Source organism: Limanda limanda, chromosome 23 (genome assembly GCF_963576545.1).
Source record: "Limanda limanda chromosome 23, fLimLim1.1, whole genome shotgun sequence".
NCBI classification, from domain to species: Eukaryota; Metazoa; Chordata; class Actinopteri; order Pleuronectiformes; family Pleuronectidae; genus Limanda; species Limanda limanda.
In genome coordinates this window covers 10,269,087-10,283,407 of record NC_083658.1, presented here as the reverse complement: position 1 = coordinate 10,283,407, position 14,321 = coordinate 10,269,087, and the positions used below count along the sequence as shown (strand labels likewise).

Below are 14,321 nucleotides of genomic sequence, written 5' to 3'. Positions count from 1 at the left end.
GGTGGTTGTAGATTCTGCTTTATGCCGCCATATGGCCCATAACTGTGGTCATTTGAGCATTTGCAGTTTCCTTTCTGTTGCAGTGCCACAACACAGCCCTTCATTCTCCCTGCTGCACTTTTGAGAATTGATTATTTTCTATTCAAGCACAAGCTCTCTGCTTGTTTATTGTGTGTAGTGTGTGTGTGTGTGTGTGTGTGTGTGTGTGTGTGTGTGTGTGTGTGTGTGTGTGTGTGTGTGTGTGTGTGTGTGTGTGTGTGTGTGTGTGTGTGTGTGTGTGTGTGTGTGTGTGTGTGTGTGTGTGTGTGTGTGCATACTTTCACATGCAGAGGGCCGTGGCTGATGTCTTTATTGGCTGATGACTTATTCTCTTCTTCAAGCTCCTGGAGGTACTTCAATCATGTCGGTAATCTCCCCCCCGCACGCCGGCAGCCGAGAGGTTACCTTTCCCACACATCAGAGCTATTTTGCTCTTAATTGAGACCCACTCTGCTGCGACAGCGTTTTCACAAGGTGGAAAATGGCAGGTCAAGATTTCGAGACATCTTTCTTTTCCCCCGCGCAGCCTCCCTCGGCAAAAAGTGGCTGTGAAGTTGATGAGTTCCTTTAGGGACCCTGGAGCCCGGCCAGCTAAGACACTACACTTTCTTGAGGGCAAGTAAAGGTTGATGTCGCGTCACCTCGTAGATTGTGTGTGTGTGTGTGTCTACAGATGCTTGTGTGTTTATCCAATCAGCCCAGGCCTAATGTATGCACACCTTTCTGATTAAATTACACTGGGGCTTTTATGGAGAAAAATGGTAGTGAACCATCTCCTTGAGTGCTTATGAGGCAACAGACACGTTGTGGGAGTCTCCGTGGTGACCCGACTCAATCTGCATACGATTACCCCTCAGCAGACCTGTAACCCAATTTATGAGCTGATCACCTCTTTTCCAGGAGGAGCCCGTGCTTGTGCTCATGTGATAGTAAAATCTCCCTGGGACACCATGACATAACATTTGTTAAGCTTTATTGTGGTGCCCTTTAAATCCACAAATGCATCATATTTGTTTTTCCATGCTTTACTAGCATATTGGTCCCATCTGTGTCGCATGGGTCTCGCAAACAAGATTTATTTTTTTAATATATTTTAGAATATCCTGTCCTACATATCCAATACGCTGGAAATAGGCAATCTATTTCCTATAAAGCTATACACGTTATAATGTGTATTAAATTCAGAACAACAATTTCTGTGGATAAGTGGAAAATGCCTGAGGGCTGTTCCACAGAGTAATCCTCTTAAGAGTGAGGGTCAAATCAGAACAAGACTTTGTGTTTCTCTTAGAGGAAATGCTTTTCATATTTGTATTTACGAACATGTTTAAAAGTTTACACTCATTTGTTTATGATTTGTATTTGTGTGTAACCCTCGGTTGACATTTTATATTTTAAAAATGAAACCCTATGCAGCCAATTACCTTTGTTATCATATTTTCTTTCTTTTATGAATAACATTCTCTTTAAACTGGGTATATGCATAAAACCAGAGGATAAAGACCTTTTCCAAATGTTTTTTTTTTTAACGCAATTGTAAAAATATGGCAAATATAAAAACAAGGCAGGCTTCACAAATGGCCCCGTGTTTGTTTAATGGCGTTGCATAAAAATCGAAATGTGGTTACAGGACCCATTTCGATGCGGTGTCAGGGAACGCGGCTCAATTAAATCCTGACTCATATGCACAGTGACTTGCAAACATTTCCTCTGTCATCGTTTGGCGAAAGCTGACAGTTACCGTTTACCATTTTTTCAGCCGACAAACAGAATTGTTGTTACCCAGACACACACAAACACACACACACACACACACACACACACACACACACGTACTCAGGGAGTTTGTCTGGATTTACCCGTTTCTTCTTTGGCGTACGCTTGATGGTCCCAGTCGCTGAAGTGCTGCCGGAGTTATGTTATTATAACTCAGCGGATTTCCCAATTCCCTCACCAATTGTGATCCAGTGGAATGGAAATCTGGTGAGCGGGGGGGAAATGTTAATCGAGTTCAATTAGGCTTTGCACCATGTTTGTTTCCTGCCAACAGATTCTGCGGAATCCCCAACCTCACTTAATGAAATGAACGATAACCCTCCCTGTCAAAAAGTCTGACGATACTGGCAATTTGATGATGGTTGGACGATAACGGTTATTGGCACTGGCACGCTCCTCGTGGCGGAATGGGAGATAAACACGGCGAACCCTTTGAAACAGTTGGGCTTCAGTTCACCCTTAAAGGGAAATTAATTTAGTTGTTTTTTTGACGGTTTTATTATTCTCAGTTGAAATGGGGATATTTTCCAAACCGTGTGCAGTAATTGAATGCCTTAGGGTGGTTGAAAAAGCCTCTTTTAATTTCACTGTTGAAAAGCCTCTCTGTTATATGTTGCAAATGGTTTAAGAAATAATCAACCATTTCCCTCTTTATCTTCTATCTTTCTATCGGATGCATATTAATAAGAGTATGCAATTACATTTTTTCCATTTTATGTTTTCCTGACCCTGTTGGAGAATTGTCCACGATATTATTCACTGTGCTGTAGTAGCACATTTGTACTACATCATCAAAATAACCCTTTTGAAGCAGTTGCCTCTCCTCTTCCGCGTCCTGTGAGACGTTCCTCTTCAGTAAGAGTGAAAGTGCTAAAAAAAAAAAAAAAAAAAGGAGTGGACTGAGTGTTTGTTTGCAGTGCTGATGGGAAAGGCAGTGACAGAGCCAGGCTGTCTGATGTTTGGCAGTGATGAATTTGCTTTGTGCCTTTTTTTTTGTCCTGGTACCAAATCCAGTGTGTGGAGACGAAATGAAAGCCAGTTTGAGAAATTCGCCATATTATTTTCCGTCTGGGTTGGCAGCATACTCCAGAGGTGTAAAAAACTGTTTAGTGTTTAGTTTGGTGCAGTATATTGTTATTATTGGAAGTATTATCAAGTTAAATATCATATGATTGGATTATGAGGCTATTTATGACTATAACAGCTTTACACTGTATATTATTGTGTAGTTTAATCTAAAACAATGCATGCTATTAAAGGACCACACATTTATTCTACCATCATGGGTTGCTACATGTCTACACCTTTCAGAAAATTATGAATAATGATTGAATTAATTTAAATACAACCAGTCGACAACTATAAGATGGAACATTTCAATAATAACACTGCAAGTAATCATGTATCTGCAGGGAAGTGTCGGGCTCCTGCACCACCCATTGAGTATGCATGCATTACACAGCTGAGACACATACAGAGTAAAAGGTTTTCTCACACTTGGCTTTTTAACAAACTAAACTTGTAATTTGTTGGAGCTGCTGTCTACTTGCACATGACCTTTCTCCACCCTCCTGCTGTTTTTATTAGTCGTGAAAGTAAAACACTCCAGACTCTAAATTAGGACACGTGATTAGAAACCAACTCTGCTGTGGTTGTCCTTACCTTAAGCCTTCAAGTTATTATCGTCCACAAACTAATTAGCGAGTTCTTGATAAGCGAGGCTAGATCCTTTGTTGCCATAGAAACAGTTAGACATAATCACAATGAAAGGATGTGCTGTTGGGTAGTTTCCAGAGCTCACGCCGCCTTCACCAGCATTTTTATTTGCTTAATTCGGTTTCTTGTTATTCACTCTATGTGCGTTTCGAGTGTTTCATTGAATTGCTCCTGGGAAGACCCACATAATTGAGACAATAACAAAAAAAGGCAGTTCAGAAGGTCACGTCAACGCTTTGCATTTGAACACAATGTTCCCAGTCTCATGAAATGAAGAAAACGACTCGCTCCTGCTAATTTAGGATCACGTCAGATTAGAAAAGGTGCTGATCTGACACGTCTGTGAGATGTCGGTAGAAAGAGCTGTCAAACCTGCCTGATGCTGAAATCACAGGAGTCATTTAAAGAAAAAACTGAATACCCAGACTCAAAAGCTTTATATTATGTATATTTTTGAACCATTTCATAAAAAAGCCTCATTTGTCTTTATCTACTTCATCAACAGATTTCTCCAATTTCTCGGATATCCCTTGAGCAACCTTATAAAGTTATATATTGCTGAATGATAACTGCATTTACCACTATTTGCTGATAAATTAAATAAATATTCAAAACAATTTCGACGACTGACAATTTCATAATTTATTTTTGTCAAATTCAGCTGTATTAGTAACAATTGAAAAAAATGGAAGGCTTTTATTTAAAACTCCAAATTTTTCCTGCATTGCATCCTGGTACGTTGAGTCCTCTTTTACAGGACTGTTGCACTTTCCCCCTTTATTTTGATGGATAACCCCAAGTTCAGTGATTTTGGTAATTGATGGATCTTTTGCAATTAAACTTTACGTAGAGTGTCATTATGTCGTCCTCATCTCTCACTCTCCAAGTGATTCAGAGTGTTCTTACAACACATCTCTCTTTTCCATCTCTTCTCCAGCACTCAGAGCCCCCACCCGTGTTGATTCCACTCTCAGGATGACCCTTGCAGCACAGCAGCAGTACAATACATTTACATAAATCACTACTTTTGAACTCCCCGTCGGCACCATTTGTCCAGGTTACCCACGACGACAGCCACATGCACCGCGTCTCGCTGATTGGTTCGCCAAGTCGCCTTCTTTGGTAAATAAAACGTTTATGGAGGCTCAATTAGTGAAGCCTGTTGAGTCCGCGGCAGCTGTGCGCGCCAGATGCTTTCAAAGGAAGAGCTACGTGGGGAGGTGAAGTGAGGGAAAGAAGGACGTCGGAAGCAGAAAGTAATGGAAAAAGGAAGGTGAAGCAGTGGGAGAGCTTGTTTTTGATCAGCCACGAACCCAGATTGGTTTTTATTACAAGAGAGTTTGTCTGCTTGTGTCTCAAAAGGCCACCGAAGGATTGGATAGAAGTACACATATTTAGAAAACGCTCAGCAGCTTTTATATTATTTGTAAGGTATGCAGCAATGATATGAGCAAAGAGTTTACTGAATCAAATTGTAGATGTTGGAAATCTTTCATTTAGAAATGTCATATCCTCATATCATCCTGGGTACCATTAATTTAGCAAGATAGGATAGAGAATTTAAACGGTATGAAATAAAAGCTGCAGTATATAACGTCACAATTTCCCAGGCTAATGAGATGATGATAAATAATTATGTTATCTCTTGTGTAACTTTTTTGTTAACCTTAAAATAATGTAGGAATTACTTGCATCAGCTTGCTGCATAGGTTACCAGTATAATTTATCACAATTTCACACAAGGAAGCTGGATGACTAACAGGTGTCTCAGTGTCAGCGTTGCCAGATCTACGATAATTATCATATTATCACGATAATTTCAACTTCTGAACAAATGTTCCAATAATAGAAGTATAAATATATATGATATTTCATTATTTGAAGACAATATTGCGAGTTAGGATTATCAATACAGTCCAATATGAATCTGTGATTTGTAGACCATACTTGAATATGTTATTATAGACAGTGCGTCTTTTTTATGTGATTCTCCATCGTCCACCGAGGATTTGCAAGTCGTGCACGAACCAAACGGTTGTTAGTTCGATTCCCGGTTCCTCCAGTTTATATCTAAAGTGCTGAACCCCAACTTGTCCCCATGACGACAGTATAGATGATAGAAAAAGCTCTGCATGTAGAAATGTTACCCCGTATGAATGTGTGAATAGGTGGATAGGTGAATAGTCCATTTACCATTTACTCAGAATCTCGCTTCATGAAAAAGGCCTCATCTCAACAGAAACTCATATCCTTCATATTTCTCTGTGAACGCTTGATACACAAACGATACCTTTGTCTTTTCAAACAACTCACCATGTGTGAAGACCTTAATTAGTAACAGTACATCGGTATTATCTGTGTGAGTTTTCATTGGTGTGCGAGAGCTTGGTAAGGATTCAATTTCAATTATATATTTGGTGTTTCACTTAAATCGTATATACACCTAGAGAAGGAAAAACAAGTCAGAGAATCATAACCATCCCTTTGCCTGCTGTGCATGAATAATACAGTTATTTTTCAATCTATTTGATGTTTTAACGGGAGCACGCATATTCCTTAGCCTCGGCATGTGTAGCAGCGCAGTATAAGACAAGCTTCTTTCACCATTTATGTGATTGAAAAATGTTTAAGGCGTGAACATGGTCTGATAGCTTCAGGAAATGAACACGGGCGTGCGGCAGCTTCTCATTTTCTCAGGTCAAACGTAAGTGGCTGCCATCAACCGCCATTCAAACGGATATTGATGGCGCCTTATACACAGTTTATTGGCAGTCGAATCAAAATATGTATGAGATGGTGACACCCGAGTCAAATATAAATGCAGCGTGTGTAGGTGAAGGCAAGGGGAAGACGGCGAACAAAGGCAGGAAGCAACAAGTGATATGTCAACGGTTCATTTAAACGTTTAAAGGGTTGTTGTGATAGTAAAACGGCAACAAGTTAACATGTTACGAGGATACACGCGGGGTCTCTGGCCTTTTTAAATCAGCTGCGAATTCATAGGGGCACACTTAGGCAGCTCTTTGTTCGGGGTGTGCACTGTGCATTTGCAAAGAGCCTCATTTGGTTTGTGTCGTCTTGTGAAACACACACAAAAAAAAAGAGACAGAGACATCAATGCTGCACGGAGGGGAGAGAGAGCATCTTTATTGATTACGATACAAGGACTGCTGGCAAAGCACATGAAGAGACGAGCTGATGCCAGCGCTGAAATTGGTCTTGGTCACAGATCTCCTCTGCTGGGCCTGTAGTGATGATGCACACTGTTTTGCAGAAATCCCACTAACTTTACTCCTCTTTCCTTCTTCTTATTTTGTCTTTCAGAGGAGGGCTGCACCGACTGGTCAGTGGACTACCTGAAATACAAGGTGCTTCTGGGGGAACCTGTACGGATTAAGTGCGCTTTATTCTATGGATATATCCGGGCCAACTACACCCATGCACAGAGCGCCGGGCTCAGCCTTATGTGGTACAAGAGCGCAGGACACGGGGACTTTGAGGAGCCCATCAGTTTCGATGGCACGAGGATGAGCAAGGAGGAGGACGCCATTTGGTTTCGACCAGCCGAGTTGGATGACGTGGGCTACTACTCCTGCGTATTAAGGTAATTCCTCTTTCTTTCTCTGCTTTCGTCAATGCTGACAAATGTAAATCGTCGTTCCTAATTCATGATCAGTGGGAGTAAATACGGTTTTGGAACTCTGTGGGCATTCGATTTCTGATAAAGTGCAGGAAGAGCATTGGTGCGTAATCCAGGGAGCATCATTTAGCAGTTTGAGGTCCCTCTGCGTGGATTTATATGCTAAATTATGTCTTTATTCTCCTCTGGTGGACAGTTAGCCATTTGGTTCAAGTGGTAAATCCATATCTCTCTGGCCCTCACAAGTTAAAGAGTGAGGAGAGATGTGAAAAGAGAAGGGACAGTAATTCACTGAATGAAGATTGAGGAAAATAATAAGCTACTCAGATAAAAGTAAGTAAGGGACTATCTTCCTTTTCCACTTGTGTGATGCTGGAGGAAGACGATTGTTTGATTTATGAGTTCTGTAATGTGGAACATTTTCTGGCTTCATCGCTCAGAAGTTTTCATTACTTCAGGTAGGCCGTGGCCAGTCAGAAGGAAAAAGGCAAAGCCGCCGTCTCTGAGCCCGCAGCAATTTCCTCGTGGGAACTTCGAAGCACATATTCTTGAAAAATAGCAGCGTGACGTTGTTCGAATTAGGGAAAATCCACAAAAACATCCGTATTCTCGTGTGAACAAACCATTCGGGACAGGTGAATAATGTGCGTTTGAGAAGTTGCATTCAGTGCTGGGTCTTCTTGTGTTTCTCAGCTCTTAAGAGGTTTGAGTCATTACTATTCAGCACCATTAGCACGCTCCCCTTCGCCGTGGCAGCCGCCTTGAATAGAAACGGGCAGCACCAATCCCACAATTCTCCATTCAGTCACGTTGGCAGCGTGTTCCTGGAGGTAGACAATCAGTCAGCCCGGAGTTATTGTGTAATCACGCAGAAAGTAGAGCCCCGAGATTTGATTTGGACGCGTCGAGTTGCTTTGTCGCCAGTCTCTGCCATTCACAGGCAAATTTAGGGGCAACACTTATTTGCCCATCATGGAGAGAAATAACAGGAGCTGTGAATAGAAAGCACTTTTCCATGGCACAGGATTTCTCTCCGCAGGCATTTCTTTGGACTATTGTTACCTGCAGTCGCTTTGTGCAGCTCCTAAATGTTCTTGCTTTACAGAGTCACACATGCTTGTCCTGACATTTCCATCTTAAAATTTGCCACCCACAATGGAATATTTTCAACACTGACCCTTATCCCCAAATTGCCAGTATTGATTAATAATCAGTTCTGCTGATTGTCTGTCTTATTCAAAGCATCCATCAGAGCTAGGGGGTTGTTATAAACACATGCTACACTGATTACACTGAATATTAACACTGCCAGACCTTGTTAAGATGTTATTTAAAATAAAAAAGTGAATGGCAAAACCAATGAGGAAAATATTTGAGAAATTAAAGAAACGGCCACCTTGATGTCACTAATAAATAACTTAATAAAATCCTGAATAAATTAACTCATAAGTTTGTTGAATTAGGGATGTGCAGCAAAACAATATAAATACATATTGTAATACATGTTTAGGAGATAAGATAAGATGAGATGAAACAAAATAAGATATAACTTATTGATGCCCGGGGAAATCACTTATTACAACAAAAACTAGGTTGACAGGAGAACATATGCAAGTGGAGAATAGGAAATAAATGTATATGCAGGCTCAGCGAGAAGTGTAACACGCAATTTATTTACCTATTTTCACTTTACACTGAAAATAGATAATAATTATAATAGATATCAATCCTATTGACGTGATATAGTATTTGGTCTTATCGTCAAGCCGAAAAAAAACAACAACAACTTGAATTTGTCACAAGGTGTTTACTGTTCAGTTTTACAGCAGTTGAGCCGAATAAAGAAAGCTGAATAATGTGCAGAGTTGCACATTCTTGATTATTTAGTAATAACTTATTAACCTTGTAGGTAAAGGGCATTTTTCCCTCGACTGGCTCATTAGTCGGCTCTTTGCAGTGACATACGGTGGCTTTAAAAAGGGCCTGCTTAAAAGGCCTGTGAGGATTAGGATACTCTGTGTGTGTGTGTGTGTCACCTGTTTATTCTGATGCAGTGTTCTGAAGTGCACAGCAATGTATCACAATGGACCACATGGGACTATCAAATTAGAATGATTTAGAGCCCTCTATTAGCATATGCTGTGATTTCTGTTGAGTGGAGCCATAATCGTAAGGAGCAGGGCTGTCCGAGTGACTGACAGGACAATGGTTTCCGGGAAACCGACTTCTGATTGCTTCCTCGTACCACACGTCAACTGAAACTGAATTTATATCCACTAGAAAATGTCTCACAATGCTGAATTGCATTCGTCACATGATGCGCCGCCTCCATGTTATTCCCTCCCAGAGATTAAAGAGAGCTGCGGTGAAGCACTTTGGCAGTAATCACTCTTGAACTGCAGCGTTTAAAGACTGAGCGATTGACCCTAAAGGGCTACCGTATGACATTCGCAGCCACATTTCCTTTTGTCACATTCTTCTCATTTTGCGTCTGAGCTTTGATGATGTGTTAAAAATTGCAGCAATTGATTCATCCAATTTTACAATCACATAGAAGCGCGTCGGGCTGTCGACGTGACTCATTTCAGTTCCCAGTCACCGCGGCCAAATCAGAGGATTGCTCTTCTCTGTTGTTTTAGCAGCGAGGGCCCTATAGACAATCAGCGCTTGCATATGTTAACATCTCACATTTCTATCAGGCAGCGTGTGATTATTTTTTTACTTGACGATCCTCACCCTCTAAAAAAGGGACGAAGGGAATTAGAGTGTTCAGCGGTGGAACCAATGAATTACAGCACAACCATAAATCACCTCTTACTGGATACGTTTCATACTGGAGCATGTAATAACGATTCAGTCCCTGTTACCAAGGGCTCCCATGATGTTATTGTTTGAAAGCAGGTGTTGGTACAGACCAGTGTGTCCAAGAATGCTTAGACCACAGAGGAAGTCATATCCACACTGGCCTGACCATTTCTAAGGAACACCTCGGGTCACAGGGACCTGATAACTGAACCTGAAACCAGAACCCCACTGGTTCTTGTTCTTTTCTTATTTTAAAAATCAGTTCTGCATAGTGAGGATTAAAGAGAGGCAATGGTTTGATATTATTTCTCACCCTTTATTGAAATAATAGAACATTTACCACATCATTTTTTTCTGTTAACAGCATTATATTTATATATAGCTTGGGACTCATACATCAAATTATATGAGCAAAGTGCTGTAAGTGAGACAGTGTTGTGTGCACCACCATTTCTTTAGGCGCTCTCACAGCCTCTCCAGATACAGATATTTCTGCCAGTTGTCTGTGACAGGTGTTATTGCATGAGTCAGAAATGGACAGTGTGGGCTGAATATTCACAACACCCCCACATCAGCTTCACCAAATCCTGCGGACACACGCTGATGCAGCATTTGTTTGGCGTCATGTAACAAGATGTCATGTGACTTATTGCTGTGCAAAATACCTTTTCTCAAATTCATGTTTCCAAGAAATTGTAACAGACAAACAGAGTCAACTGCAATATTCGGAGATCCAGTCTGCCAATGATGCCTCAGCAGTACAATGCAGGTAATCCTGCAGCTACATATCTGGAGCTTCATCCATCCATCCATCCACATCAAATAGCAGTATAACATGATTTTGGTGACTTGCACTGTGTCTTGAATGTTGGTCCAGAGTAGGCTAGTTTGACTTTTTCTGAAACTGCTCCTCTGCTAAATGAAAAACCTTATTGACAAGAGAGGTCAGACGTGATTGGCCAAGCTGGTTTAAGCTCTTAGAAAGTCTACAGTAATTTAGATGATTCAGTGACAGGGAGCATCGGAAAAAGTGAAACACATCAAACATTTTGGTGACCTTTCTTTTTAACCGGGGAACAGAATAATAACTGACGTTTGAATGGACACAGATTTACCCAAACTGGACAGTTGAAGCCTAAAAATCGTCGCCCGGTCTGATAAATCTGGATTTCTGCTGCGTTAGGCAGATGGTCGGGTCACCAGCATGAATACATGGTCCCAGTCTGCTTTGTGTCACCAGTCCAGGCTGCTGGTGGTGGTGATGTAACGATGGGAGGAATGTGTTTCTGGCCCCCTTAATACCAATCAATCATTGTTTCAATCCAACAGCCTGAGTATCGTTGCTGACCACGTGCATCTCTCTGGCCACAACTTAAACTCGACCTCTACCACGGTCAAGTTTCATTATGGTTTCATCCAGTAGAAAATCTTTGTTAGCAGCTTAAACACCATGTGGCCGAATGCAGATGATGAAACATCTTACGTTTTGCAAAGTCTGAAAAGCAGCGGAAAAACCCATTTGTTACACATTCAGTTTCGAGTCATTTTCTAATCATGAGGAATGTTCTTAAAACTGCTTGTCATCCTAATATTGTTCAAGATGATGTAGACGTATCAAGCAGCATTGGCACAAACAGTCATTTATTTCCAGATTGGGCGAAAATATGTCGTTAGACCTCGATGGATAATTTTGCAGTTTATGATGCAGTTCCTCATTTATTGCATCATTTGTTTCTTCCCTTCTCTGCGATGCCCTCTCATACAAACCAGTGAAAACAAACATGCACTTTAGTACATGACTCCATGTGTTGCACGCTGTGACTTTACACTCCTGGCCGTCCTGTCTCTCCTACTTTACACACACATACATCAGAGTGCCTGAACTCCTCACATCTCTGCATATTTGCTCAGCTGCACTTAAGGGTGTCAGAGGGCATCATCATATGCATGCACGCTCAAACACACACGCGCACACACGCACAGAAATACGCAAACACGACATGTCAGCTCTCTGCTCCCCTGAGTCGAGCTGCCACTGACGGGAACTTAATGTGCCTCCAATCTGTATGTGAAAGCAGGCCAACATCAACACACACATTCAACATTCTGTGCATGGCTTTATTACTGCGCCGCACTCTGCAGACTCACACACATCTACATGCATTACGTGCACGCCACATGCGCGTGGCGGGAGCGGCGGGGAGGAGATGATCAGCGCCATGTGTCAAATCGAGGTCAGCAGTCAGCTGTTTCAGATGTTACACCCCCCAGGGGCTCTGTCGTGCGCCGAGCAAAAACATCTGCAGTGAGTGTGTCACTTACTATAGAGTGACAGGACACAAATACCTAAACACAAACGGGCCACCCGGGTACTTGGAGGATACCGTTAACTCCCAGGCACCGCTGCCAGTGTCTTTCTAAGCCTATTAGCATTACAAACTTGCTAATTCCTGTTATTTTTCACCGTACTGACAGCAGACACAGCCGAGTAAAAGCATGGACGGCTAACAACATGACAGGGAAAGGGGAAACCAGGGGAGATGTTTGAAATCGGTTCACTCTGAAGGGATGTGACTTGGATTTGAATCCAGAGGAGTAGGGAGGGAACTTATAACTGGTGGAAGATAGTTGAGATGATAATGGGTAGAGGAGCAAACAGCAATGCTGCTGGAGTAGCATTACATTTGTTCTTTTAGTATTTATCTATCTATTTCCCACAAGTACTGGGTTCCTCATTTTCAGGACTTGCACTTGGACTCTGATAACTAATTGATTTATTCATTAATTTGCTACATTAATACCGTTACATTATTCAAAGTTGTATATGGGCAGATACATTTACCAAGTCAAGTCAGATTTATTTATTGAGCGCTTTAAATGAATTGATAGATCCATCTCCAGAGAAATTCACGATAGAGAAGAGCATATGTGAAAGTATAAAAAAGGCAATAAAATAAATCAATGAAATTAAAAGTAAATGAAGAGAATATGACCGTTATATATGTGTGGTGGCACAGGATAATTGCACAAAGATGCATTTGTGCACAAAATGAGACATTGAGATAAACATCTACATATATTTATGAGTAATAAGAGTACATAAGCAATAAATAACAAAATCAGGCTGAATTAAAAGCAAAATTAAAAAGGCTTCATTAAATATTAGGTTGAAAATTTATACTGTCAGGTCCAGTTAGCTGCCTGAAGAGACGTCCCAAATCAAGCACTTAGTTCCCATGGATCAAATTAGATGTTGACAATTTGTGCCCACACCAAAAAATACAAGAATGTAAGACCCAAAATCGAAGCCTGACGAGTCATTATATTATTTATTGAATTATAAGCTGATAAAACTGAAAGCAATGTCAAAAAGCACAACGGTGATGTGCCTGGAGTGATGGAATCCTCTCATAATCCCGTTCATCAACTTTTCAGTGCTGTGGTTCACTTGACGTTCACCTCAGTCTTATGAAGTTCAATCACTGCCAGAGTTTAAGGTTCATGCTGCCTTATCTCTCCATCCTCCCTCTCATCATAATTGAGCAGCTTTTCTCCATTGCTTTGATAACATCCCATAAAAGATGTTGATGTTCACGTGGGATTTTGCAGGATTGCCTAGCAACGTCACAGGAGTTTTGAGTGTTGAATAATGTAGATTTAGGCTTAAATCGTTCGGGTAAACAAGCAGCACAATGTTAATCAACTCTAGTTTTTTTATCAGGATCAATATTGACCATTTGGCAGTTGTCTACAGTTTGTTCTAACCACGCTATTCTTTTCAGATTCCAATTTTACGCGAACATTCCAATAAATGTGTAAAAAATATTTGAAAGTCTTTCTGACATTTTCTATTTTAATTAACAACATTGTCTGTGATCTGATATAGGCAGGGAAATTGGCAGGCAGTTGCACTGTACTTATTCAGTTGCCATGATGTTTCTGAAGTGGCTTTAAATCAACACAAAGAGACTTTCCTTTTAAGTACAGACAGATGTAGCAGCCTGAGGAAGATCCCACTCCATGGCAGGTAGCTAATGTCTCACCTTTGACCCTGTTCGGCCGCGTTGGCATGCAGCCACTGTCCCGGGCTTATTAATGGGTTTCCTGCATGCCCTGCAAGGCCTGGGCTGTCACCAGCGAAGGACACCGGGAGGGGGGAAGTAACAAAGGAGCCCGGGTGCGTGTGCATGTGCATCCATTTGCTTATTTAAGCCCGAATCGCTTCTCGGGGCGCGCCTCACCTGGCACCTGTTTGTCCTCATACGTACCAAGAATACACGTGCACTTTGAAAACCTCCCTCCGCACTCGTCCCAGACCACAGCCCTGTTGACTGTATTAGTATTG

At 41.4% G+C, this 14,321-nt stretch overlaps 1 protein-coding gene across 1 annotated transcript in view; it reads left to right on the top strand.

The window, feature by feature from the left end:
• The window catches only part of LOC132996823 (interleukin-1 receptor accessory protein-like 1), a 204,938-nt gene that overhangs the window by 57,146 nt on the left and 133,471 nt on the right, over positions 1-14,321 (top strand). The window contains exon 2 of the mRNA XM_061067183.1: positions 6,856-7,135. Within this exon, the coding sequence (XP_060923166.1) occupies positions 6,856-7,135 (280 nt within the window). The remainder of the gene's footprint in view (positions 1-6,855; positions 7,136-14,321) is intronic.